General features: G+C 38.5%; 1 protein-coding gene across 1 annotated transcript; it reads right to left on the bottom strand.

The window, feature by feature from the left end:
* Positions 1-522: 522 nt before the first annotated feature.
* LOC145109421 (homeobox-leucine zipper protein HAT7-like) lies at positions 523-1,695 on the bottom strand. Its single transcript, XM_079046566.1, has 3 exons — positions 1,515-1,695; positions 1,058-1,440; positions 523-928 (listed from the first exon to the last, which is right to left on the bottom strand). The coding sequence occupies exons 1-3, from the start codon at positions 1,567-1,569 to the stop codon at positions 626-628; spliced, it is 741 nt and encodes a 246-aa protein (XP_078902692.1). The 5' UTR covers positions 1,570-1,695; the 3' UTR covers positions 523-625.
* Positions 1,696-25,610: the final 23,915 nt, after the last annotated feature.

Genomic DNA, 25,610 nt, shown 5'->3' with positions numbered 1-25,610 from the left:
GAACCGGAGGGTTTGAGGGGTAGCCAATGCTACTCCATAAATTTTCCGGAACAAGGTAAATTTTTAAAAAGTTTTTCAAGGATCTACTTCCAAAATCAAGTGTGCTATACCTTTACACTTTTCTTGGTTTCACTAGTGTTTAGGAGGGAAATATATTGAAAGGAAGATAACTTGGGTTATGGCTTCAAAAGAAAAATGGGGGATTGGTATGGGAAGTTTATCTACCTTATCTACCTTTAATGATGCATTATTACAAAATGACTGATTTGTGAATAATAAAAATGCTTTATGGTTTAAGTTCATAATGGAGATTCATGGATAATTAAGTAATTCGATTTTATCGCAATAACTAGTTTATTTACATATATTCTTTAAAAATGTTTTCTCATACAAATTATTACACTTATAAAAGATTTATAGTTTATAACCATAATTATTAAATATTCAAAACTATTTATTACGATTTTAGACGGACGTCCAAACATCAACTTAATATTTTCGAAATAGGAGATGGTACAACGATTAACCCAGAATTAATCTTATAAATAAATATTGCACAAATATACAACAATTAATTAAATTACAGAATGGACGAATATTTCAAACTAAAGTTAAAACAAAATATTTATAGTTGAGGATGGGGTGCCTCAGCCTCCGGCCACGGCCAAAAAGCTGGTTGCTCCTCCATAACATTAAGCATGTTGCAGAACCCTTCATCTCCGGCAACCACCGTCTGATTCAGTGGCTGGCGGAGGAGGTACGGCCTCCCTAGACCTCCTATCATCGCTGCACCAGTGGGAAGATTGTTTGAGATCTGTGTGTAAAATAGGGTGGTGTTGTCTTCTGATTCACTTCCATTGCTCCACGACCCTTCTGTTTCTCTGTTTAAATTCAACCCATTTGGTTCTTGACCCTTTATAGCCATTAACTGAAACCACACATCAAAATTTAATGAAATTAATTAAACATCTTTAAGTCAACGTAGTAGAGGTGCAAATATATAGGTGTTAGAACAAAAGAGATTTCTTGAGCTTGCAATTCTTCAAAAAAATTTCACCTGTGCATGAAGCTTCTGATTTTTGTTCTTGAGAGAGTCATTATCAGCTCTAATGGAGTCGACTTGTTTCTTCAACACATTATAATCTCTTTCTAATTGTTTGGTCTTCCATCGAGCCCTTCTGTTTTGAAACCATATAGCCACTTGTCTTGGCTGCAACCCTAAGGCTCGAGCCAGTTGCCTTTTTCTGTCGGGTTCAAGCTTGTTTCCAAGCTCAAAGCTTTTTTCCAGAGCCTTGACCTGTTCGAGATTCAGCCTCCTTTTCTTTTCACCGAGCTGAGACCCCTCATCCTCGGACGTCTCACCCTCGCAGCCACCTGTCGTTTCTTCAAAAACTTCTCTCCCGGAATATGACATCGATCTTCTCATCAGTGGATCACCACCTGCAAATTTACTCAGTTATGGTTGATAATAATTGTTAAACGTACTTATGTGTATAAGAGAGATGGAGGGGGACCTTGGAAGTGATCTTCATAGCCGAAGAACATGGGTTCAGGTGGAAGGAAGGACATGGAAAAAGAAAATTTTGTTGTTTTTCTAAATTGTAGAAAAATTGGAAAGTAATTGTGGCAAAGTGCTGTGTACTTGTGTGTTTGAGTGTGAGTATTGATGTGAGAGGTTGTTCTTATGCTGGATGGAAGTGGGTGGAAAAAGAACACTAGACAAACAGCGATAACCTGTTGGAAGCCTACAAGAGAGGGAATGCTTTGCCCACACTACTTTTTTTTTTTTTTTTTTTATTATTATTTATTATTATTATTATTATTATTTTTTTTAACTCTATTACATTCTTTTTATTTTATCTGTTTAAAAGATATATGGATAATTGATTTAAGTGTAAACACTACTAGAAAATCTGAAAATACCTACGGCAAAATCCGTAGGTATTCCGTAGGTATAGGGTGTTACCTACAGAATTGTGACAGAAAATGGGCCGTAGCATAAACGCCCGTGGGTAAATTTTACCGACGGATTAGCTACGGAATACTGACAACATTTTTCCATCAGTAATTTACCTACGGAATACCTACAGAACATTATAGTGACGAATTACCGACGGGACCCACTTTGATTGACATTGACTTTATTACCTACGGATTTCCGACGGCTCATATTACCGACGGATTTTCCGTAGGTATTCTGTCACTAAATCTCTTTTTCTTTAAAAAAAAAAAAAATAAGAAAAATTCCAAATTTTTCTTTCCAAGATATTGACAAAACTCATTAGATTAAACTTATAATAATATTGAAATTCAACCACAAAACTAATAACATTACAATAAAACTAATAAACATCATCTAATACCTTAAAAAGTATCAAATACAAATTCATTATTAGTAAACATTGTCTAATAATATACTAAATGTTTCTAACAATACACATTAAAAATGTCAACTCTAAATGTTTAAATAAGTGCTTAAAAACATATAATTGAGAATTATTTGGTGGATTACTTGGCAATTTACCAGGTAAGCTGAACCGATAAATCCCGACAATTGTTCTTCAATTTGAGTTTTGAATCAAAGGCCGCAAAGTGTTCCCGTTTCAACACACCATAATCAATTATAAAAAAGACAAATACAAATATAGCAATGTACTTTCGTTTATTTGGTTATTATAACCATAATTGAGAACTTTTTTCAAAGTACAACGCTATAAGACAAAATGAAAGTAAGATGTTATAATATGCATGTATATCTTGCATTTAACCCAAAAAAGTATGCAGCCATATGGTAAAAAGTAGATGTTACACGAAACAAATATTAAAACGTATGTTGCAGAAACCTAAATTTGAGAGAGAGATTCCATTATAAATGATATTTTATAGATTTAAACAAGAAAGTGAATTACTAACCTATACTGAACTTGTGGTATGGATGACCTTCACCAAGATATTTTTGCAGCTGCAAAGTATAATTAAGGCAAAGAAAAGAGTTATATATATTTTTAAACAATCAACTTAACTACAATCTTGATATGTGGAATCAACATTACCTGATTTATTCTCCATGCATCAGAGAGTAGAGTCTTCTGATTCTATGTATATAAGAGTGGAAAGAGGTTGGGACTAAAAGATTATCAATAAAAGTACACAATAATTGAACAAGCAACTTGTTAAATCAATGCTGACCAGAGCCAACGACTTTTATTTCCCTCGTAGTTGCATCATATGACATTAGTAGTTTGATAAAGAACTATGCAAATCTATACAAGAAAAGACAAGATAAGAAAACAGATTAGTTGAATTCTATAAGGACAAAATGGGAAATAATTGTAAAAAATGAGTGGAATATACCTATTTAGGGAGAATGGTTGAAGATGGGTTTGTTTTTTATCAAAACTTTTCTATTAGATCTTATGAAATAGGGGCTGATCGAACTGCAACGTTAATGAGTCATTTGCAGGATACAGGGGCTGATCGAACTGCATCGTTATCCCACTTGGTAAGCCATTATATTCATTTATGTGTTATTTTGACACTTTCACCCGTTGTGTTGATTTGGCAGGATACATAGGAAGAAAAGTAACGAACCAACAACAAATATGACCACGTCTGAGTCGACAAGTACTAACCTTTGCAGATGTTGAGGAGTATCGGAGGGACTCCGGAGAAGCAGACGAGGTCGGAGGAGAAGGAGCCTCGCTGTAGCAGTTCTGTCGAGGAGAAGGAGCCACGCCAAAATCGAAATGATCAATCCTAACCCAAAACGAAACCTAAACGAAATTAAACCAAAAAAAACTTACTTGGATATATCAAATCGATTCTCAACAATGACATGGGTGAACGAGGTTGTGACAACCCGAAATTTCTATTCTGTACAACCATTCACTTCAATAGGAGTCAAAACTGTTTCTGTTAATTTTCAAGCTTTTTGGAATAAGTTTGAGTATTTTAAGATTAGTACTTCAGGAGATAACAGGAGAGAGGATGCCCTAGGGTTTATTGTGCAACAATAATGTCCCAAAACTCCAAGAGTTTGGAGTTTACGGCCTAAACAAAGGTATTTATGGCCGTAAACCCTAAAAGAGGGTATAAATATGACACTTAGTCATTATTTATCACTTTTCACAATTTCAAGATCCAAAACTCAATTCTCTCTCAAGTATCATCGACTTTTCTTCTTGATCTTCAACATTGTAAGTGTTTCTAGCCCTAAAAAGTTGATATCTTACTTAATCTAGTGATCTAACATGATTCCATCCGTGAAATCATTCCAAAAGTGTAGATCTTCAAGTTTCACCAAGAACACCAAGAACACACACTAGTGTTCTTGGACTTTTAGCACCTTTTCAAGCTTCTACCTAGTAAGTACTTCTATCCTAGAGTATTATAGAGCTTGTTACACTTCTAAACATCAAGAAAACACCCAAGAAACCAAGGATCAAAGGTGTTTACGGTCCAAGATGTTCTTGGACCGTAAACCCCAAAAAGGGTGCCAAAGTGTGCCCTAGTCCCTTCTAAGCCTTGGAAACTAGCCTAGATCCCTTCCTTGATGTGCTTAGTACTTGAAAACATCAAAAGACCATAAACCATTTGGGTTTACGGCCGTAAACCCAAAGGGAAATGGTCCACGGACCGTAAACTCCTAAAAGGAGTGAAATGGTGCCCTAATCTCTTCCTAAGGCTTAAACATGAAGTAGGAATGCTTCTTGTGATCTTTAAGGCTTCAAAACACAAAATGGTCAAAGAAACATGAGTTTACGGCCGTAAACTCATGGGTTTACGACCGTAAACTCAATGAGTTATGGTCACAAAACCGTAAACTCAAATAAAGGGTCCCCTTGAACCCTAAACTCAATAGCAATGTCCTACAACACTTAGATGCAATCCTTAGGACTTATAGCACTTAAATAAGGTGTTTTACATGTCCTAGGATGTCTTAACTTTGTTAATTAGTTGTTTAAAGACTAATTAGATACATATATGTGATATTATATGTTAAACTATGATCATTGTTTGTGTACAAGTCTTCACTTGACACCTAGCATCCTATACATTCCGTTCATCCAAACCACTCACTAAAGGTGAGTTCATACCCCTTAATTAACCTTTTAAATGTTTTTAAATGCTTTTATGGGGGGGGGGGGATACAAGTTGAACTATTATAGTTATTATATCAATCACATGTGATTAATAACTACCAAACAAGTGGATTTCTTACTTTTCAAACTGTGTTATCAAACTGTTTTACAAACTCTTTTACATATAAAATACTTTTATTAAACTCTTTTAACTTATATTCTGTGTATCTATATGGATATAATTATATAAGTAGGATTGAAAGGACTTAGGATTGATAGCTCACCTTACTTCCTGTTCCTTGTTTGGTTGTGGACTTAGGGTATTCGGGTTATTTGTCCGAAGGTCGTTTGAATCCTAGTTATATATCATGTATATGTGTATAGATATAAAAGGTTACTTCTTTCATTCAGTTCAATGCCTTTGGGTAGCAAAGGTATACAAACATGTTCATATACACAAACAACATTACTAGTAAACTATAATAGGTATAGTTTAGGAAGATACTATTACTAGAACAATAGAAACATACAATGAGTCAGTTCATTCATGAGTAATACATAGTGATGAGAAACAAACATAATACATAGTGATGAGAAACAAACATAATACATAGTGATGAGAAACAAACATAATACACAGTGATGAGAAACAAAACATACAGGCTAGACAGAGAAAGAACACACAATACAGCTAGCACATACATATACATTACTTACAGTTATGTGAGCCACTTAACGGGGGCATGACACTACCTGTCATGACCCGTTTTGTATCTAGAATCTCCTTAAGTGGAGAGCGTATGAGTTTGTGTATAGATCTATACTGGATTGACTATCCTACACCTTGCTGCTCGCTACAGTGGGACTTGCAAGTCTACGGGTGCCAAACATCATTTCTTACGACGTCTTACATCGTCGTTTTTCTATAGAGTCGGTAGCAGTTTACAGGCCGATCACATGGTACTTTAAATAACAATTGGTTTAAAGTAATTAGTACATCAGTAGTTACTTAATACAACACTACAGTACTATTTCATTTTCCCTTTACATTTACTTTGTGATATTCACACAATAAACAATAATGTAAAAACTATATTTTTGGTTAATGATAGTCAGATTTGGGAAAATACACACTCTTACAAGAGACACACACACAGATACTAGATGCCTTGGTAGAAGGCTACTTTTAGTAGGAAACATAGGGTTTTCTAGGAGAGTTCAAACAATTACAAACTTTTACAAAACTTATACATTACAGACTTACAAACACTTTCATACAAATACATACACTAATATACTTATGAACTCACCAGCTTTAAAGCTGATAAACTCTTTCAAAATAACTTGTATTCTCAGGTCACTAGTAGACAGGTACCGGTGCCAGGTTTTGAGAAGATGGAGCTCGTTCAAGACTCATCTTTTATTTTTGATGTATATTTTTGGTGTCTATATAACTTGACAGAACACACTTGTATGAAATTATATTATTAATGCAATGGATGATGTTGTTGCTTGTTTACTACTTTGCATTGTTGTGATACTGAACATGATGTGCTCCACCCCCGAACGTTTCCGCCGTTCCGGTTTTGGGGTGTGACAGATTGATATAAGAGCATTGTTTATAGTGAATCGAGTGTATCAACCCATAAAAGATATACGAACTATAAACACAGCGGGATTAAAATTCTCTGATAGAGAGTGTATACTTTTAAATAATAAAATATTTAACTAAGTATACATACCTGCATTCATACTAAAATCAGTGTCACTAGGATAGAACAAAAGTATTACGATTGTTGGACAGCACAAGTAGACTTAGAGACATATGGTCAACCCTGGGGAGATGTAGCCTGATCAACTACATTATCCGAGGAGTGATTAGCATGTGCCTAAGTATGGTTGTGAGGTTGCAACAAGTCTAAAAACTTACCAACACTACTACAACGAGAACAGTAGAACAGAACATAAACTTAAAATACTATAGGAGTATTTTGTGTTGCTATTAGTTACCTATCTGAGAACTAAAGGTCTTTATTAGTATGTCAATAGTTGCGGGGTGGGTACATTAAGGTTATAGGTAACTAGGATGGCATAGACTTAGAATCTGTGATCTTTGCTCTACTTCCTGTTCCTTGTTTGGTTGTGGGCTTAGAGTTAGGGTCACTTATTCGAAGGTCTATCCTGTCTAGGTTACATATGACTGGTATGCACTACGCAAATGTTGGAGTAAATGATAAAGATCATCTTATAATTATCTAATTAGTTCGTCTATTTAGTTATTTCTTTATCCCTTTTCTCGCGTAGATTTCATGGCTGGATTCCATATCCCCGGAGACCCGTACTATCCCAACCACGGCAATGCAGGATGGCTGGGAGAAGAGCCAGAAGATGATCACCCAATCCCTTTGGATGATCACGAAGCTGAAGGCTTTTCTGATGGTTCTGACTCAGAGCCTGAAGTCAACAACCTACCCCCAGCTGCTCAAGACCCAAACCTGAACCCTCGTCCAGCATTTTAAGGACCCACTCCTCTGTGGGCCACAAACTTGAATAGATGGAGTCAGGAACAGGGTCAACCCATACCCTACAATGGAGACAGAAGCTTCTACAACCTCACCGAGGGAGGTTCAGCTGACAGGGTCCTACCCATAATGGTCCGTAGGATTGCTCGAAACACCGAGCAAGGTCGAGCAACTATCAACCGAGTCGTGGATATTGACGCCAACTCTGGCATTAACACTGTCCGCATTCGCCAACTAGAGTCTGCTCATGAAAGGAGTCAGGTCCGCAATGCAGTTCTAAAGATGGAACTTGCTGAAACCCAAGCTGAAGTCAGGGAACTTCGAGCTCAGCAGGCAAGGTCTGAAAGGCGTATGAGGGACATAGAACATCTACTATCGGATTCAAGAACTCACTCTAGTAGTTCTCGTCGCCGTTAGAGTCTCATCGACTTCTCTTTTGGATGTAACCTAGTTAGTGTAAAAACTCTAGTCTAATTTCCTATCCTTGTAAATCTTAGACCCGTTAGTCTTGATTAGGTAGTAGTCTTTCAAAATTTCCCCATCTTGGTTGATGTAAGGCCTACTTCTAGGTCATTTTTCCCGAACTCATTTCATCTGTAATTCCAGTATTATTGACAGATATCTAATCTCAGGGAAATTATATCCAAATGCTTTCGTTTACAATCAATCGTGTTATTCATTTGTGCTGTGGACTATGGAGAGTTAGTCCATGAGTCATTCTTATCTATTTCCTATTAAATTCTTATCAATATCTTCGTCTTTGTAAACTTTTAGTTGAAAGATGCCTCCACGTCGATCGACAAGACACGATCCTCCCGCACCAACACCACCTGCTCCTCAATTCGATACGGCAGCTCTAAATGCTGCTGTAGCTGCGGCTGTGGCTACAGCCATGGCACAATATCATTCTTCTGGTTCCACTGGAGGAGGAACCCCAGTCATATCTACTCATGGTGAAATCCCTGTGCGCTCCAGAGAGTGATCCTACAAGGACTTCACAAACTGTAAACCATTTTCCTTCAAAGGGACTGACGGAGTCATTGCCCTCTCGCAATGGTTCGAGAAGACCGAATCGGTTTTCGAAATCTGCTCCTGTCCAGAAGGGAGCAAGGTCAAGTTTGCTGCTTGCACCTTCGAGGCAAAAGCCCTAACATGGTGGAATAGCCATGTCAAGTCACTATCCCTTATAGTGGCAAATGCTATGGGCTGGGAAGCTCTGAGAGAGCTAATGGTTGAGGAGTACTGCCCGAGGGGCGAAATCCAAAAGATAGAGGAAGAACTGTGGAGCCTAACCATGAAGGGCTCCAACATAGTCTCCTACACCGCCAGGTTCTGTGAACTGGTGGCCCTCTGTCCTAGCATGGTTCATACAGAGGGGAAGAAGATTGAAAGATACATATGGGGGCTGGTGCCTCCATTCCAGGGAAATGTTTTGGCTTCAAACCCCACTACATTCGATAGTGCCAAGCGATTGGCACAACGGCTTATAGACCATGGGGTTCGTACCCCGGCCGCAACAACAACCCTGGCCATCTCGAAACCCGCCAGAACCGCTGATTCCAAGCGGAAATTCTGGGATGACAAGAAAAAGAAGAAGGCTGCCAAAAAGCAGCAGATCGTGGCAGTTCATAGTGCGATAGCACCTGCCACTGCTGCTGCTCCAGTAAAGCAGTACGCTGGAAGTTTGCCCAAGTGCAACAAGTGCAACTTCCACCATGTAGGAGCCTGCCGGGAAATGCAGTGTTTGAACTGCAACAGGAAGGGGCACACTGCCCGTTTCTGCAAAGCTCCGACGAGGCTAATCACCCAAGTCCCCGGCGCTGGTGTGAGCCAAACTTGCTACGGTTGTGGCGAGGTAGGCCACTACAAGAGGAACTGCCCGAAGGCAGGGAATGCTGGTGGAGTGGGAAGAGTTCTGGCCATAGGCCACGAGGAAGCAGTTGCCGACCCCACAGTGGTCACTGGTACGTTTCTCCTCGATAACTCTTATGCATGCATTCTATTTGATAGTGGAGCGGAGAGGAGTTTCGTGAATCAAAAATTTGCTCATTTACTTAAGCAAAAATCACGAGCACTTAAAGAACCGTTCACTGTAGAAATGGCTAATGGAAAGACAGAGAGCACTAGCAGTATATTCATAGGGTGTACCCTAACACTAGATAGCCATTCATTTTCGATCGACTTCATGCCGGTTTCTATTAAAAGTTTCGACGTCATTATCGGCATGGATTGGTTGAGTCTTCATCGTGCCGACATCATGTGTTACGAAAAGGCTGTACGCCTTAATCTGTCGTTTGGCGAAACTCTAGTAGTATATGGCGACAAACCCGACACGAACCTTCGTATCATCTCGAGAATTCAAGCTTAGAAATTCTTGCGAAAGGAATGTCGCGCATTCCTTGCTCATGTGGTCGATGTGAGTCAAGAAACGAAAGACATTCAGAACATTCCAGTAGTACGCGACTTTCCCGACATCTTTCCAGAAGAACTCCCAGGATTACCTCCGCAACGTCAAGTCGAGTTCAGAATCGACTTAGTTCCAGGGGCTACCCCCGTAGCCAAATCGCCATATCGTCTAGCACCTGCAGAGATGCAAGAACTGTCCTGTCAACTTAACGAACTGCTCATCAAGGGCTTTATAAGACCAAGCTTCTCACCCTGGGGAGCTCCAGTCTTGTTCGTCAAGAAGAAAGACGGATCGTTTCGTATGTGCATCGACTACAGGGAGCTCAACAAACTGACCATCGAAAATCGTTATCCTTTGCCTTGGATTGACGATTTATTCGATCAACTTCAAGGGGCGAACTTCTTTTCAAAAATCGACTTAAGGTCCGGATATCACCAACTACGAGTGCTAGGGTAGGATGTTCCGAAGACAGCCTTCCGAACTCGTTATGGGCACTACGAATTCGTAGTGATGCCGTTCGGATTAACAAACGCACCTGCTGTATTCATGGACTTAATGAATAGGGTGTGTCGTCCTTACTTGGATCAGTTCGTCATCGTCTTCATCGATGACATACTTATCTACTCTCGTAGTGAGGAGGAGCATAGCCAACATCTGCGACTAGTCTTAGAAACCCTTCGTTCGGAGAAGCTCTATGCGAAGTTCTCGAAATGCGAATTTTGGATCCGACGAGTCGAATTCTTAGGGCACGTGGTTAGCGAAGAGGGAATACACGTGGACCCTTCCAAAATTAAAGCCATTGAGAACTGGTCAGCACCGAAGACGCCTACAAAAATTCGTCAATTTCTAGGTCTCGCTGGCTACTATCGCAGGTTCATTCAGAACTTCTCCCGCATTGCGAAACCTCTTACGACACTGACCCAGAAAGGCGTGGCCTTTGACTGGGAAGAGAAGCAGGAGAGAGCGTTCCAAACGCTCAAGCGAGCCTTGTGCACCGCACCAATACTATCCCTCCCCGAAGGGATAGAAGACTTCGTTGTCTATTGCGATGCGTCAAATCTAGGACTCGGATGTGTTCTGATGCAGCGAGGTAAGGTCATCGCCTATGCCTCAAGACAGCTAAAGACACATGAGGTAAACTACACTACCCACGATCTTGAGCTAGGAGCAGTTGTGTTTGCTCTTAAGATCTGGAGACACTACATGTACGGTACAAAGAGCACAATCTTTACAGACCACAAAAGCCTAAAACACATATTCAACCAGAAGGAGCTCAACATGAGACAACGACGGTGGGTCGAGCTACTTAGTGATTACGAATGCGAAATTCGTTATCATCCGGGTAAAGCCAACGTAGTAGCTGACGCCCTAAGTCGGAAAGAATATTTAGGTCGTAGAGTCAAATCATTGACTATGACTATCCATTCACACTTGTCCACGTAAATTAAGGAGGCTCAGCTCGACGTTTTGAAACCTGAAAATGTGGCGGGTGAATCCCTGAGAGGGACGGATAAGAACTTGGAGGTTAAGGGTGGCGGAGCTTATTTTCTCATGGATCGGATCTGGACCCCGAAACGTGGTGGTTTCAGAGACTTGGTCATGAACGAGGCGCACAACACTCGTTATTCCGTCCACCCAGGTTCAGATAAGATGTATCTGGATCTTAAAAAGTTATACTGGTGGCCTAACATGAAAGCAGAGATTGCTACCTTCGTAAGTAAATGCCTTACTTGCGCCAAGGTCAAGGTCGAATACCAGAAACCCTCCGGTCTACTACAACAGCCAGAGATACCGGAATGGAAGTGGGAGCGGATCACTATGGATTTCATAACCAAGTTGCCAAGAAAACGGGTGGACTTGATACCATATGGGTCATCGTCGACAGGTTGACCAAGTCCGCACACTTCCTGCCTATCAAGGAAACAGACAAGATGGAGAAGCTTACAAGAACTTACATTAGGGAGATTGTACGACTGCACGGTGTTCCCATATCCATTATCTCGGACAGAGATAGTAGATTCACTTCGAGGTTCTGGCAGTCACTACAAAGTTCCCTAGGAACTAAGCTGGACATGAGTACAGCCTACCATCCACAGACAGACGGGCAAAGTGAGAGGACTATCCAAACCTTGGAAGATATGTTGCGAGCCTATGTGATCGACTTTGGGAAAGCATGGGATACTCATTTACCCCTTGTAGAATTTTTCTACAACAACAATTATCACACAAGCATAAAGGCTGCTCCATTCGAGGCCCTCTATGGCCGAAAGTGCAGATCCCCTATGTGCTGGGCTGAGGTGGGTGATACCCAGTTAGCTAAAGGACGAGTTCCTGACAACACTCTCACAGGTCCGAAGATCATTCGGAAAACGACAGAGAAGATCGTTCAGATTCGTGAACGATTGAAAGCCTCTAGAGACCGACAGGAAAGCTACGCTGATAAACGAAGGAAACCGTTGGAATTCCAGGTGGGCGACCGTGTTCTATTGAAGGTCTCACCCTGGAAGGGCTTGATACGCTTCGGAAAGCGTGGAAAGCTAAATCCAAGGTACATAGGGCCTTTCGAGATTCTCGCAAGAATCGGCCCTGTAGCTTACAAACTTAACTTACCACGCGAACTCAGTAACGTACATTCTACTTTCCATGTCTTGAACTTGAAAAAGTGTCTGTCTGACGAGACTCTTGTAATCCCACTCGACGAGATCGAGATCAACGAGAGCCTCAACTTCGTGGAAGAACCAATAGAGATCATGGACCGGGAGGTCAAGCAGACGAAACAAAGCCGTATCCCGATAGTGAAGGTTCGCTGGAACGCCAAGCGAGGACCTGAATTCACTTGGGAGCGAGAGGATCAGATGAAACTGAAATATCCTCTTCTTTTTACTTAGTTATTTGTAACTACTTATTTGCTTAAACTCTAATTTCGGGACGAAATTCCTTCTAACGGGGGGATGATGTGACAACCTGAAATTTCTATTCTGTACAAACATTCACTTCAATAGGAGTCAAAACTGTTTCTGCTAATTTTCAAGCTTTTTGGAATAAGTTTGAGTATTTTAAGATTAGTACTCCAGGAGATAACAGGAGAGAGGATGCCCTAGGGTTTATTGTGCAACAATAATGTCCCAAAAATCCAAGAGTTTGGAGTTTACGGCCTAAACAAAGGTGTTTACGGCCGTAAACCCTAAAAGAGGGTATTAATATGACACTTAGTCATTATTTATCACTTTTCACAATTTCAAGATCCAAAACTCACTTCTCTCTCAAGTATCATCGACTTTTCTTCTTGATCTTCAACATTGTAAGTGTTTATAGCCCTAAATAGTTGATATCTTACTTAATCTAGTGATCTAACATGATTCCATCCGTGAAATCATTCCAAAAGTGTAGATCTTCAAGTTTCACCAAGAACACCAAGAACACACACTAGTGTTCTTGGACTTTTAGCACCTTTTCAAGCTTCTACCTAGTAAGTACTTCTATCCTAGAGTATTATAGAGCTTGTTACACTTCTAAACATCAAGAAAACACCCAAGAAACCAAGGATCAAAGGTGTTTACGGTCCAAGATGTTCTTGGACCGTAAACCCCAAAAAGGGTGCCAAAGTGTGCCCTAGTCCCTTCTAAGCCTTGGAAACTAGCCTAGATCCCTTCCTTGATGTGCTTAGTACTTGAAAACATCAAAAGACCATAAACCATTTGGGTTTACGGCCGTAAACCCAAAGGGAAATGGTCCAAGGACCGTAAACTCCTAAAAGGAGTGAAATGGTGCCCTAATCTCTTCCTAAGGCTTAAACATGAAGTAGGAATGCTTCTTGTGATCTTTAAGGCTTCAAAACACAAAATGGTCAAAGAAACATGAGTTTACGGCCGTAAACTCATGGGTTTACGACCGTAAACTCAATGAGTTATGGTCACAAAACCGTAAACTCAAATAAAGGATCCCCTTGAACCCTAAACTCAATAGCAATGTCCTACAACACTTAGATGCAATCCTTAGGACTTATAGCACTTAAATAAGGTGTTTTATATGTCCTAGGATGTCTTAACTTTGTTAATTAGTTGTTTAAAGACTAATTGGATACATATATGTGATATTATATGTTAAACTAGGATCATTGTGTGTGTACAAGTCTTCACTTGACACCTAGCATCCTATACACTCCGTTCATCCAAACCACTCACTACAGGTGAGTTCATACCCCTTAATTAACCTTTTAAATGTTTTTAAATGCTTTTATGGGGGGGGGGGATACAAGTTGAACTATTATAGTTATTATATCAATCACATGTGATTAATAACTACCAAACAGGCAGATTTCTTACTTTTCAAACTGTGTTATCAAACTGTTTTTACTTCAAACTGTTTTACAAACTCTTTTACATATCAAATACTTTTATTAAACTCTTTTAACTTATATTCTGTGTATCTATATGGATATAATTATATAAGTAGGATTGAAAGGACTTAGGACTGATAGCTCACCTTACTTCCTGTTCCTTGTTTGGTTGTGGACTTAGGGTATTCGGGATATTTGTCCGAAGGTCGTTTGAATCCTAGTTATATATCATGTATATGTGTATAGATATAAAAGGTTACTTCTTTCATTCAGTTCAATGCCTTTGGGTAGCAAAGGTATACAAACATGTTTATATACACAAACAACATTACTAGTAAACTATAATAGGTATAGTTTAGGAAGATACTATTACTAGAACAATGAAACATACAATGAGTAAGTTCATTCATGAGTAATACATAGTGATGAGAAGCAAACATAATACATAGTGATGAGAAACAAACATAATACATAGTGATGAGAAACAAACATAATACATAGTGATGAGAAACAAACATAATACACAGTGATGAGAAACAAAACATACATGCTAGACAGAGAAAGAACACACAATACAACTAGCACATACATATACATATATATATATACATTACTTACAGTTATGTGAGCCACTTAACGGGGGCATGGCACTACCTGTCATGACCCGTTTTGTATCCAGAATCTCCTTAAGTGGAGAGCGTATGAGTTTGTGTATAGATCTATACTGGATTGACTATACTACACCTTGCTGCTCGCTACAGTGGGACTTGCAAGTCTACGGGTGCCAAACATCATTTCTTACGACGTCTTACATCGTCGTTTTTCTATAGAGTCGGTAGCAGTTTACAGGCTGATCACATGGTACTTTAAATAACAATTGGTTTAAAGTAATTAGTACATCAGTAGTTACTTAATACAACACTACAGTACTATTTCATTTTCCCTTTACATTTACTTTGTGATATTCACACAATAAACAATAATGTAAAAACTATATTTTTGGTTAATGATAGTCAGATTTGGGAAAATACACACTCTTACAAGAGACACACACAGATACTAGATGCCTTGGTAGAAGGCTACTTTTAGTAGGAAACATAGGGTTTTCTAGGAGAGTTCAAACAATTACAAACTTTTACAAAACTTATACATTACAGACTTACAAACACTTTCATACAAATACAGACACTAATATACTTATGAACTCACCAGCTTTAAAGCTGATAAACTCTTTCAAAATAACTTGTATTCTCAGGTCACCAGTAGACAGGTACCGGTGCCAGGTTTTGAGAAGATGGAGCTCGTTCAAGACTCATCTTTTATTTTTGATGTATATTTTTGGTGTCTATATAACTTGACAGAACACACTTGTATGAAATTATATCATTAATGCAATGTATGATGTTGTTGCTTGTTTACTACTTTGCATTGTTGTGATACTGAACATGACGTCCTCCACCCCCGAACGTTTCCGCCGTTCCGGTTTTGGGGTGTGACAGAGGTGGACCAGTGATTGTTTACAGCCCAGGCCGAGTTTGGTGGAGCGGTGGCGGTGAGAAGGAACGATGGTGGATGTTGAATCGTATCAGAGATGGGAGGAGGTCGGCGTTGGGATTGGATCCATCTACGACAGAAAACGAAAAGGTGGGAGATGGGAGGCGGGATTCTTTAATCATACGGGAGGGAAAATGAACCCTAAAAAATATTTGGGGAAAATGAAGCGGGTAAACGAAATAAAGGAGACGGTAAAAAAAAATCAAGCAAAGGGATTCGAACTCGCATCTTACACATATCATACCAAAGTCTGTACCAATTGGCCGGGTATACCACATCTGTAAATTAGGGTTGCTTCCTTTTTCTTATAGAATATCGATTTCCTTCCTTCCTTCCTTCTTTTTTATTATTATTATTATTATTATTATTATTATTATTATTATTATTATTATTTCCATTATTTCAATTATTATTATTATTAGGCATTACAATATTAAAGAATGAAGTGAGTAATGTATGTGTATGTGTATGCGTAAATGTGTCAGTACGTGTATGTGAATGTATGTGTATGTGTATGTGAATGCATGCGTATGTGTGAATGTATGTATATATGTGTACCTGTAAATGTATTTGTATATATATATATATATATATATATATATATATATATATATATGTGTGTGTGTGTGTGTGAATATATGTGTATGTATATTTATGTATGTGTGGATGTTAAATCACTGACGACGACATCGGTGGCGATGAGAAAGAAGGAGAAGTCGGAGGAGCGACGTCAAATATAAGGAAGAAGAATGGAGATCGGTGGAGTTATAGTCGGAGTTAGGATGTATCGAAAAGGTGGGAGATGAGAGGCGAGATGCCTTATGGGAGGGAAATTAATAAGACCTAGAAAAGATTTGGGGAAGGAAGTGGGTATGTATGTATTTGTGAATGTGTGAATGTACGTGTATGTATTTATGTATATATGTGTATGTGTCTATGGGTATGTGTGAATATATGTGTATGTGTATGTATATATGAGAATGTGTATGTATGTATATGTGTGTATGTGAATGTATGTATGTGTGTATGTGTGAATGTATGTGAAAGGTGTAACGGTGTGAAAGGAGTAACGGATTGAAAGGTGCACATGGCTATATAGACACACACACACCCACATATATATATATATATATATATATATATATATATATATATATATATATTAGGTGTAACTTGATAAAAGTGTAGATAATCATGTATAATAGATTTACAAAAAAAAAAAAAAACAAAGTGAAAAAAACGAAGTTCAGTGCCCGAAATGTCGAAAAGAAAGAAAATCCATAGATTAGTGACCAACTCGGCGAGTAGAGGCGGGTTTTGGCCACGTGGGTTAGTGACCAACTCGGCGAGTTGAGAGGCCAACTCGTCGAGTTGGCGTTGTGTGGAGAAACCCTAATTTTCCAGGTTGTGTCCTATTTAAAGGACCCCAAGTCCTCATTTCCGCCTCCCTGGCCATTCTGAGACACTATGAGAAACCCTAATCGAGCTATGGTCATTGTGAGAGGGAGAATGGCTAAGATCTTGTGTTTTGGTGCATCTTTGAAGGGAGATTGAGGAGCAAGAAGGTGTGGGACGAAAGAGGAGCTGTTGGATCCGGTGTCATTTCATCTTTAGATAGATACACATACACACATAGACACACTTAGAGACACACACACTTAGACATACACATAGATACACATAGACATAGACATACATACACACATACACGTACACAAACATACACATAGACACACTTAGATACACATACACATAAACACACTTAGAAACACATACACCCATACATATACATACACACATAAATACATACATACACACACTTATACATATATACAACCATACATACACACACATATACACATAAACACACTAAATCACACATACATCCATACATACACACATACACATAGACACACTTAGACATACATATATGCGTACACACATACACACACAAACACATACATACAAGTATATACATATACATACATACAAATACACATATGCACACACACACACACCCACATATAAACATACGCTCATGCATGTGTATGTCTATGCATTTAAGGCCCATGTAGGAGAAAAGGAGAAATTAACATTTTCGTGTGCGACCCCATGTTATATGTGTAAATTTCGGGTGTAGGAAAATGGTTCTTAATTTAGCAAAGTTCTTTGGGAGAACTTGAAACGTTTGTGGTGTGTAGATCTATACATGTAATTCTTTCACGCTATACTTCACATCATTATGTGACTTTTGCCCATGATTGAACTTGCATTGATGACTTTTCTTAGATATATGCAAACGATGAAAAACTATGTACCAATTAGGTAAACCCAAACTGATAATAATAATAATAATAATAAAAATAATAATGATAATAATAATATTATTAATGGAAATAATAATAATAATGGAGTTAATAATAATATTAATATAAATATAAATAATAATAATAATAATAATAATAATGGAAATAATAATAATAATAATAATAATAATAATAATAATAATAATAATAATAATAATAATAATAAGGGGAGTTCCGTAGGTAAAGTTTTTTTCTTTTTTCTTGTCTGTAGGTATTCCGTAGGTAAAATTAATGAGTGCATGTAAGGGGAGTTCCGTAGGTAAATACCGACGGAATTCCTACGGGATTCCTTCCGTCGCCATTCCGTAGGTATTCCGTCACAATTCCGCTACTAAACTAGGGCATCCTTTTCCGTAGGTATTCCGTCACTATTCCGTCGGTAATTACCTACGGAAAATTTCTGTAGGTATTTTCCGTAGGTATTTCTCATTTTTCTAGTAGTGAAATTATACAAATGGTCCCTGTGGTTTGGGTAATCTGTGTGTTTGGTCTCTAACATTTATTTTAAACTCATACAATGTCTATTATATGTTTTCATTGCACGTTTGGTCCCTACCGATTGTAAAATTACTATTTTCCCCTTTGTAATATTTTTCTATTATTTTTTTTATTAATCATGTCATTAGTATTAAAGGAAATTAATAAGAAAATATAAGGGACCCACCTTTTTATCTTTCTCCCCTATCAAACCAGATGTGATCTCCATCAACACCCACCAAACGTTCTTCCTTGAAGTTCCACCTCTACCTCGCCATGTCTGTCTGTCGTCTCTATGTCCTCCCCTCTCCCTGCAAAATTAAAACCCTAGTCGAAATCGATACTTGTGATAGCAACCCCACCTTTAATATTAGCTCTACCTTAGATATTGGTGTTTCGTTCCACCACTGATATCATCCCCCTTTCCTCTGATATACAAGAAATAAATCAATCAAGCGACCACGACTTCGATCACACATAGTTTAGAAACAATTTCAAAGCTGAAATCAAAATTATACCTACGAAACCGATTTAAGAAACCAAAACCAAAACCAAAAACATGTTTTCTGAAAGGACAATCGATTACTATATCATCCCGGTTTCAAAAAACGATTTCTAAAACACACAAACTTCATCGATTTCTATGACACACAGATTTTAGATACCTATTTCAAACCTGATGGAGGAAGGGCGGTTCTATTTCACGCCAGAGATAGAGAACGACATATATGGATGGTGGGGCGGGCCATAGAGGACTGATGAACGACGAACACTAAACCGTTGGTAGGAGATACAACTAAACCGTCGACAACCACGACCACTGGACCACTCGTCTGCATGTATCCCTCACACCCCTTCTCTATATCCCTCTCTCTCTCTCTCATATATGCCGGAAGTGTTGTTGGCAAAGTTGATTATGGTATGAAACCCTCATAAGTCATGATGTAATAAATTGTGTTTCTAATGTGGTTTCTCCTGGTGGTGTAAGATGACGGAAAATATGGTAAGAAAAGAAGACTAGGAAGAAATAAAAGGGTAGGGTGGGCCCAATTTAGATTATATTTTTAAAAAATAACAAAAACAAAAGTAAAAATAAAATCAGATGGGTATAACTGTTTTCTATGTCTACCATGGACGAGACACGTAATAAAAGAAAACCATAGGGACGGTCCGAGTGAAAAAAAACTTGTTAGAGATCAAACATGCAAATTTCCCCAAACCATAGGGATGATATGTGTAATTTGCCCTTGTTTTAATATATATATATATATATATATATATATATATATATATATATATATATATATATATATATATATATATATGAAGAATTTCCATGCTTTGCACAAATATAATTAAAATATGGTCAAAATATATATTATTAAAATATATTTTTTGTTACTAGTTATGAATTAATAATCCCTACACTAATTTTTTTAGAAAACAATATTTTAAATAAATGATAGCATGTATAAATATTAAGACCAAATTATCGAAACAGCCGGTATCCATATATTATGAATGAAAATAAAATAAACTTATTTCTTGATTTGGGATTATTTTTAACTATTAATTGCTAATAAGTTAAGATGCACATCTTTTATAAGCATTTCAGTAAAACATATACATAGGTTGTGTATGAATTTGATATTTCCATGTATGTTTTATGTTTAATATTATATTTAAGCCTTTATTATTTTTAAATAAGTTTAAAACTATTTTTTGATGTAATTTTTATATTTAACATTATATTTAAGCTTTTAATAATTTTAAATAATTTTAAAACTATCACCTTTGAAAATGTTTATTATTAGAAAAATAGTTTTTGGTTTTAATTAAGCTTTTTAACTACATAGAAAAAATAGGTTTCGAATATTTTTCCAAACTTTTTAACTATATTTGAATTAACAAATTAGAAGTATTAAATTAAGAATTATAAAGTGGGGGTTTCAAATTAACAAATTAATTATATTAAAACTTATATTTTAAATTTAACATTATATTTAAATTAACTAAAAAAATATTATATTGAAAAAATAAAAAACTAATATTAAATTTGAAAGAATAAAAGATTTTATGTATTAATTATAAAAGATCTCAATAGACGTTACCCACATATTATGAATTAAAATAAAAAAACTTATTTCTTGATTTGAGATTATTTTTAACTATTAATGGCTCCTAAGGTAATATACACATCTTTTATAATCGTATCATTTCATACTGAAAGAACAAATAGATCTAATGCGTAGGGACAATGTTTGAAAACTCAAACCTTGAGTTAATACTTTAAGATCAATGTCTGCTTACTAATAAATATTCTAGTCAAATCTGGATAGACCAGTCAAGTTTGAGTTAATGCATTCAACAAATATTCAAGATATAAATGAAGAATGAGAATAATAATCAAAGTAAGGTTAATAAATGAAGAACAAAGAGAATTTTTGAAAAGTGAGAGAAGTGAATGAGATATTGCTAAAAGGTTTGAACAAATCCATCTATTGATTTAACATTGAATGCTCCTATAAATAGGAGTTCATGAAACATGGTACTAACCAATTACAAACATAGGACTGGATAAAAGAGTTACATCAGACACTTTGAATATACGTGTTGACAAATAAAGCTAAGTCCTATGATAAGTTAAATCAAACAAGAGACAAATACAATTAATGAGTAAAGACAAAACACTGATTCTGGAATAATACACATTCCGGACATAAACTCCATTCCGGAATGCCTTCACTCTCTTCCTTCGCATCACCAACTTCTCATCAGGTTCCGGACATAAACATATTCCGGAGCAATCTTCACTTCGGAACTTCAGCTGACTTCGGTTTTGACAAAAGACTTTAGGATTGCTAGAGGTTCACTTTCAGGTTCCAACAATCTCCCCTAAGTGAACTTAGCAATCAAGTCAGCTTAGATTGCTTCTTCCTTGATGAATGTATAGGCTCGGAACAACCATTCTCGGACTTCGATGTACCAGGCCTGCAGACTCATAAACTTTGCTTTCACTTGTTCTGGAGCTTCGGATTTGGAAGTTCTATTGATGAATTTCTTGAGGGCTTTGGTTGGAACCAGGTGTTTGTCAAGGACTCGGAAAAAGTCCTTTTTGTTTGTCTTCTTAGTCTTATACACAAACCCTAGAACCGGATCATCAATAGGGCCTTCTGCTAGAAGTTCAGCTTCCGGAAGCACAAAATCAATTTTGGCAACAAAATCTTCTGTTCCGAATAGATGTGCCAACTCATAATCGCGTCGACAGAATTCTACGACATAATCTTTGAGGAAGCTCAGAGCAGCATGGTAAGCACCCATACTGATATCATCTTTTTGAAGTTCTCGGAAGTGAGCAGCTAAGGTGAGAATATCATTCAGATTTATTACCGGAAAGTCAGCATCGGTGATCATTTTGTAAGTTGGATTGTTTCGGACAACATGGTACCGAAAGAGTGAACAGTTGAGTTCAAACTTGGTGAGGACCTTTCTTCCGTACCCATAAATCTTCGTAATCCTTTTCCTCGTCCATACTTCCTTTAGGGGAAGTGCATTCTTATCATAGAAGGTTTTTAATCTTTCTCGCTCGGTCCGGATGGTGACCTCCGGATTGTCATTGGGATGGAGAGGAGCAAATTTGATGTAAATTTGGCTAAAAGGAGAGAGAGGAAGATTGAGCTGTTCAGAATCATCAGAAGGAATGTCATAGTACATAACCGGTACTAAATCAACATCCCTAAGAATACCTTCACGGTAGAGAGGAGAAATACCACACATCGGATCAGGATTATCTTTGAGCGCTTGGATCTGGATGTTTTCCTCTAAAGCCTTGTTAATTTCTTCCTGGGACCATCCAAGTTTTCGCTTTAGTGGAGGTCCGGATTCCGTGATAGGCTTCTTGCCTTTGTCTCTGCCTTTGTTTAGGACTGAGATCACATGCAACATATTTTCGTCCACAGTGATCTTGGGAGGGGAAGATTGAAGAGGTTCTTCCAGAATATCATCTGCGGTCCGGAGAGGAGAACCTTCATCTATTTGAGCAATTTTGGGCTCCGGAATAGGTGGCAGCATAGAAGGAGTGGCTCGGAAGGCTTGAGCAGTAAGGAAGGATTTGGCCTTGGCCATTTGAATTCCTCTCCGAAGCACATCAGGCAAGGAGGGTGGCCACGAAACTGCGGACCAAATTCTTTGCTCTTCCTCAGTCATTTACTTTGGGAAAAGCTTCTGTGGAGCCTCAAGAGCAATTACTCCCTTTGTAACATATTTTTCTTCACCACTGTCTTCATCATCATCATCATCTTTTCCTAGAATTCTGGAAAGAACATGAGCTTCTTCATCGGAACTGAGATCTTCATATCAGAGTTAAAAAACCGAGGCAGGCTTCCACGGTTGACGTGGACCTTCTCCCCCTCTTGCATTGGTGGCTTTCGGAACCGGTGCAAGCAGCAGTGAGTCCTTCAGATCATCAAACTTGGTAAACACCTTTTGAAGACCGGTGTTGAGTTGACGAGTGAGGGCATCGTAAGATTCGGAAGTGGGCGCTTGGGAGGAGAGATGATCAAACACAGGTCCAAGGATAGCAAGCATCTCATCAAACCTGCGATTCGGAACGCCAACAATGTTCCAGGTGGAGCGGAGCAATTTGATGAGAACTTGTTGTATAATCAAGTTCATTTCGTCATTTTTCTTTATTTCCTTCTCCAGCCTCTGAATCTGCTTTTCATGGCGAACGTGGGTCTGCTTGATAAGATCATTGGTAGCAGCAACCAAGTCATCATGGACCTTGAGCATGGTGGTGATGGTGTCGAGATAGTACTCAACTGAAGCATCATATTTAGCTTCAACTTCTTCGATGGAGTGTTTGAGCCGGATGGAGATCAGTTGATCTAATTGAGCTTCTCTTTCAGCCACGGAAGGTCTGGACTGATCAGACAAGGACTGGAGAATGGCATCTAGCTTGGAGTCTAGTCCGGACACCTTTGAATCAATCTTGGTGTTGAGGTCAACTACGAAAGTCTCAAGAGAGGAGACCTTCTTCATTGTGTCAGAAACATTGGATTGAATATCCAAAAGAGCAAACATATCAATATGATTTCCGGATGAGGATCCATTGTTTGAGGTGGAAGGTTGAGGATTGTGTTTTGGAAATCCCTTATTGATTGGAGTGATAGAAGGACCTAGTTTGTTGGTGGCTGCATCATCATGGAGTTTTTGAGATGATTCTGATTCATGTTGAGTAGATGAGGAAGATCCAAAATCAAATGCTGTCTTTGATGAAGATGGATTTAAGTGAAGTTGAACTGAGGAAAACATGTTAGCATTAACAACATGTGCAACATCGATTGTCAGCAGTACCTCTTCGGAAATTTCATCATCCGAGGAGGAAGGATTTGAGGCATGAGGAGGAGACTTTGGAGTTTCTCTGGATGTGAACTCAAGATCAACTAATTCATCTGTAGGAGAGACATAGGGAAGTTGCTTTGCATGGCTCTCTTCTTCATTGCGATAAGAGTGGACTCCACTTGCGATCTGGTGAGCTCCGGATGCCGAGAGTGTGCCCTATTCACATAGTCTTCCCAAACACGATCATTAACTCATGGTCGTCCTGTACCCTTTCCGGGTATCAGACCAGTTGCGGCACCGGAGGTTGGAGGGACAAATCCAGCCTCGGAATGCTTGGGGTCCGGAACAGGGGTTCCGGAGTGTGTACATGATGAAATGAATGGGATATCAAATTGGACACGTGGGTTTGTTCCAGGGGGGCAAGGAACTTTGTTTAACACCAGCATCACATTTTTGAGAAGGTGAGGGTGGATTATGTGCAGACTCCCCGTGAGTGTGTGCATGTGTTTTTGAAACATCGAGGAGTACCTCGGATGAGTAGGTGGGAGGGGTGTTCGGAAGGCCAGAATAAGCCTGAATGTCATGAGCTCCATCCTTTTGAGAAGAGGAACTGACTTTGGTTTTCTTTTTAGGCTTTGGTTTCGAAGGAGAAGTCTTCCTTTTGGCAGACTTTTTGATTTTTGGTCCGGACACGGAAGGATTGGCCTCTTCCGGAGTGGGCTCAACAGAGACTGGGGCAGGTTGGGTTGGGTCAAACACAACCGAAGTCTCTAAATGATTTTTTAAGTAAATGGATCCGGAAGGAATGTGTGCCAACATATGGTCCGAAAGTCGTCTAACAGGACCGACATATGATTGGTCTAGAATGCGATAGTGCTTAATTGCTCTGAAAGTAACACATACCTCTTTCGGAATTGTTGAAATAGGAATGGGTTCAGATCTTTCTTTGTAGAGTTCCTGAATCGTCAAAGCCCAAAATCGAGGACTTGAAATCTCGTTGGTATTCCTTTTTATTGCGAATTTCCGGATGTCCTTCCATAGCACCTCCGGAAGATCAACAACATTGTCACGTCCGGAGAAGATACTGTATACCACGTAAAGCCAATCTTTCCTGAGGGTGTCTGTTCCTCCATGCTTTCCGAACAACCCTCAAATGATGAAGTGCATCAGCACGGTCCATAGTCCGGAGACGGCTGATTTCTTGAAGTCCTTTGCCTTGTAATCCTAATTGTATCCAATATGGTTCAAGAATAGTTGAAATTCTTCTGCAGTGGGTTCTTGTACCTTAAAACCCTTAGGGTTTTCTTTTACACCAATGGCCCTAAGAAAAGTCGATTTGTGAACGGGCACAATCCTATCACTTGTGATTTTGGTTTCGAGAATACCATCGTCGATTCTGATTCTCGTGAAAGCGGTGTGTAAGAGACTAAGTGGATGTGGTGGTTCTGGAACTTTGGTAAGTGGAATGGCAATGGGATGATTAGCGATGAACTCGATCATCACTTGAATTGGCTCGTCAAA

Source organism: Lactuca virosa, chromosome 4, assembly GCF_052849685.1.
Source record: "Lactuca virosa cultivar CGN04683 chromosome 4, Lactuca_virosa_CGN04683_v6, whole genome shotgun sequence".
In the NCBI taxonomy this organism is placed as follows: domain Eukaryota; kingdom Viridiplantae; phylum Streptophyta; class Magnoliopsida; order Asterales; family Asteraceae; genus Lactuca; species Lactuca virosa.
This window is presented reverse-complemented; position numbering and strand designations above follow the sequence as displayed.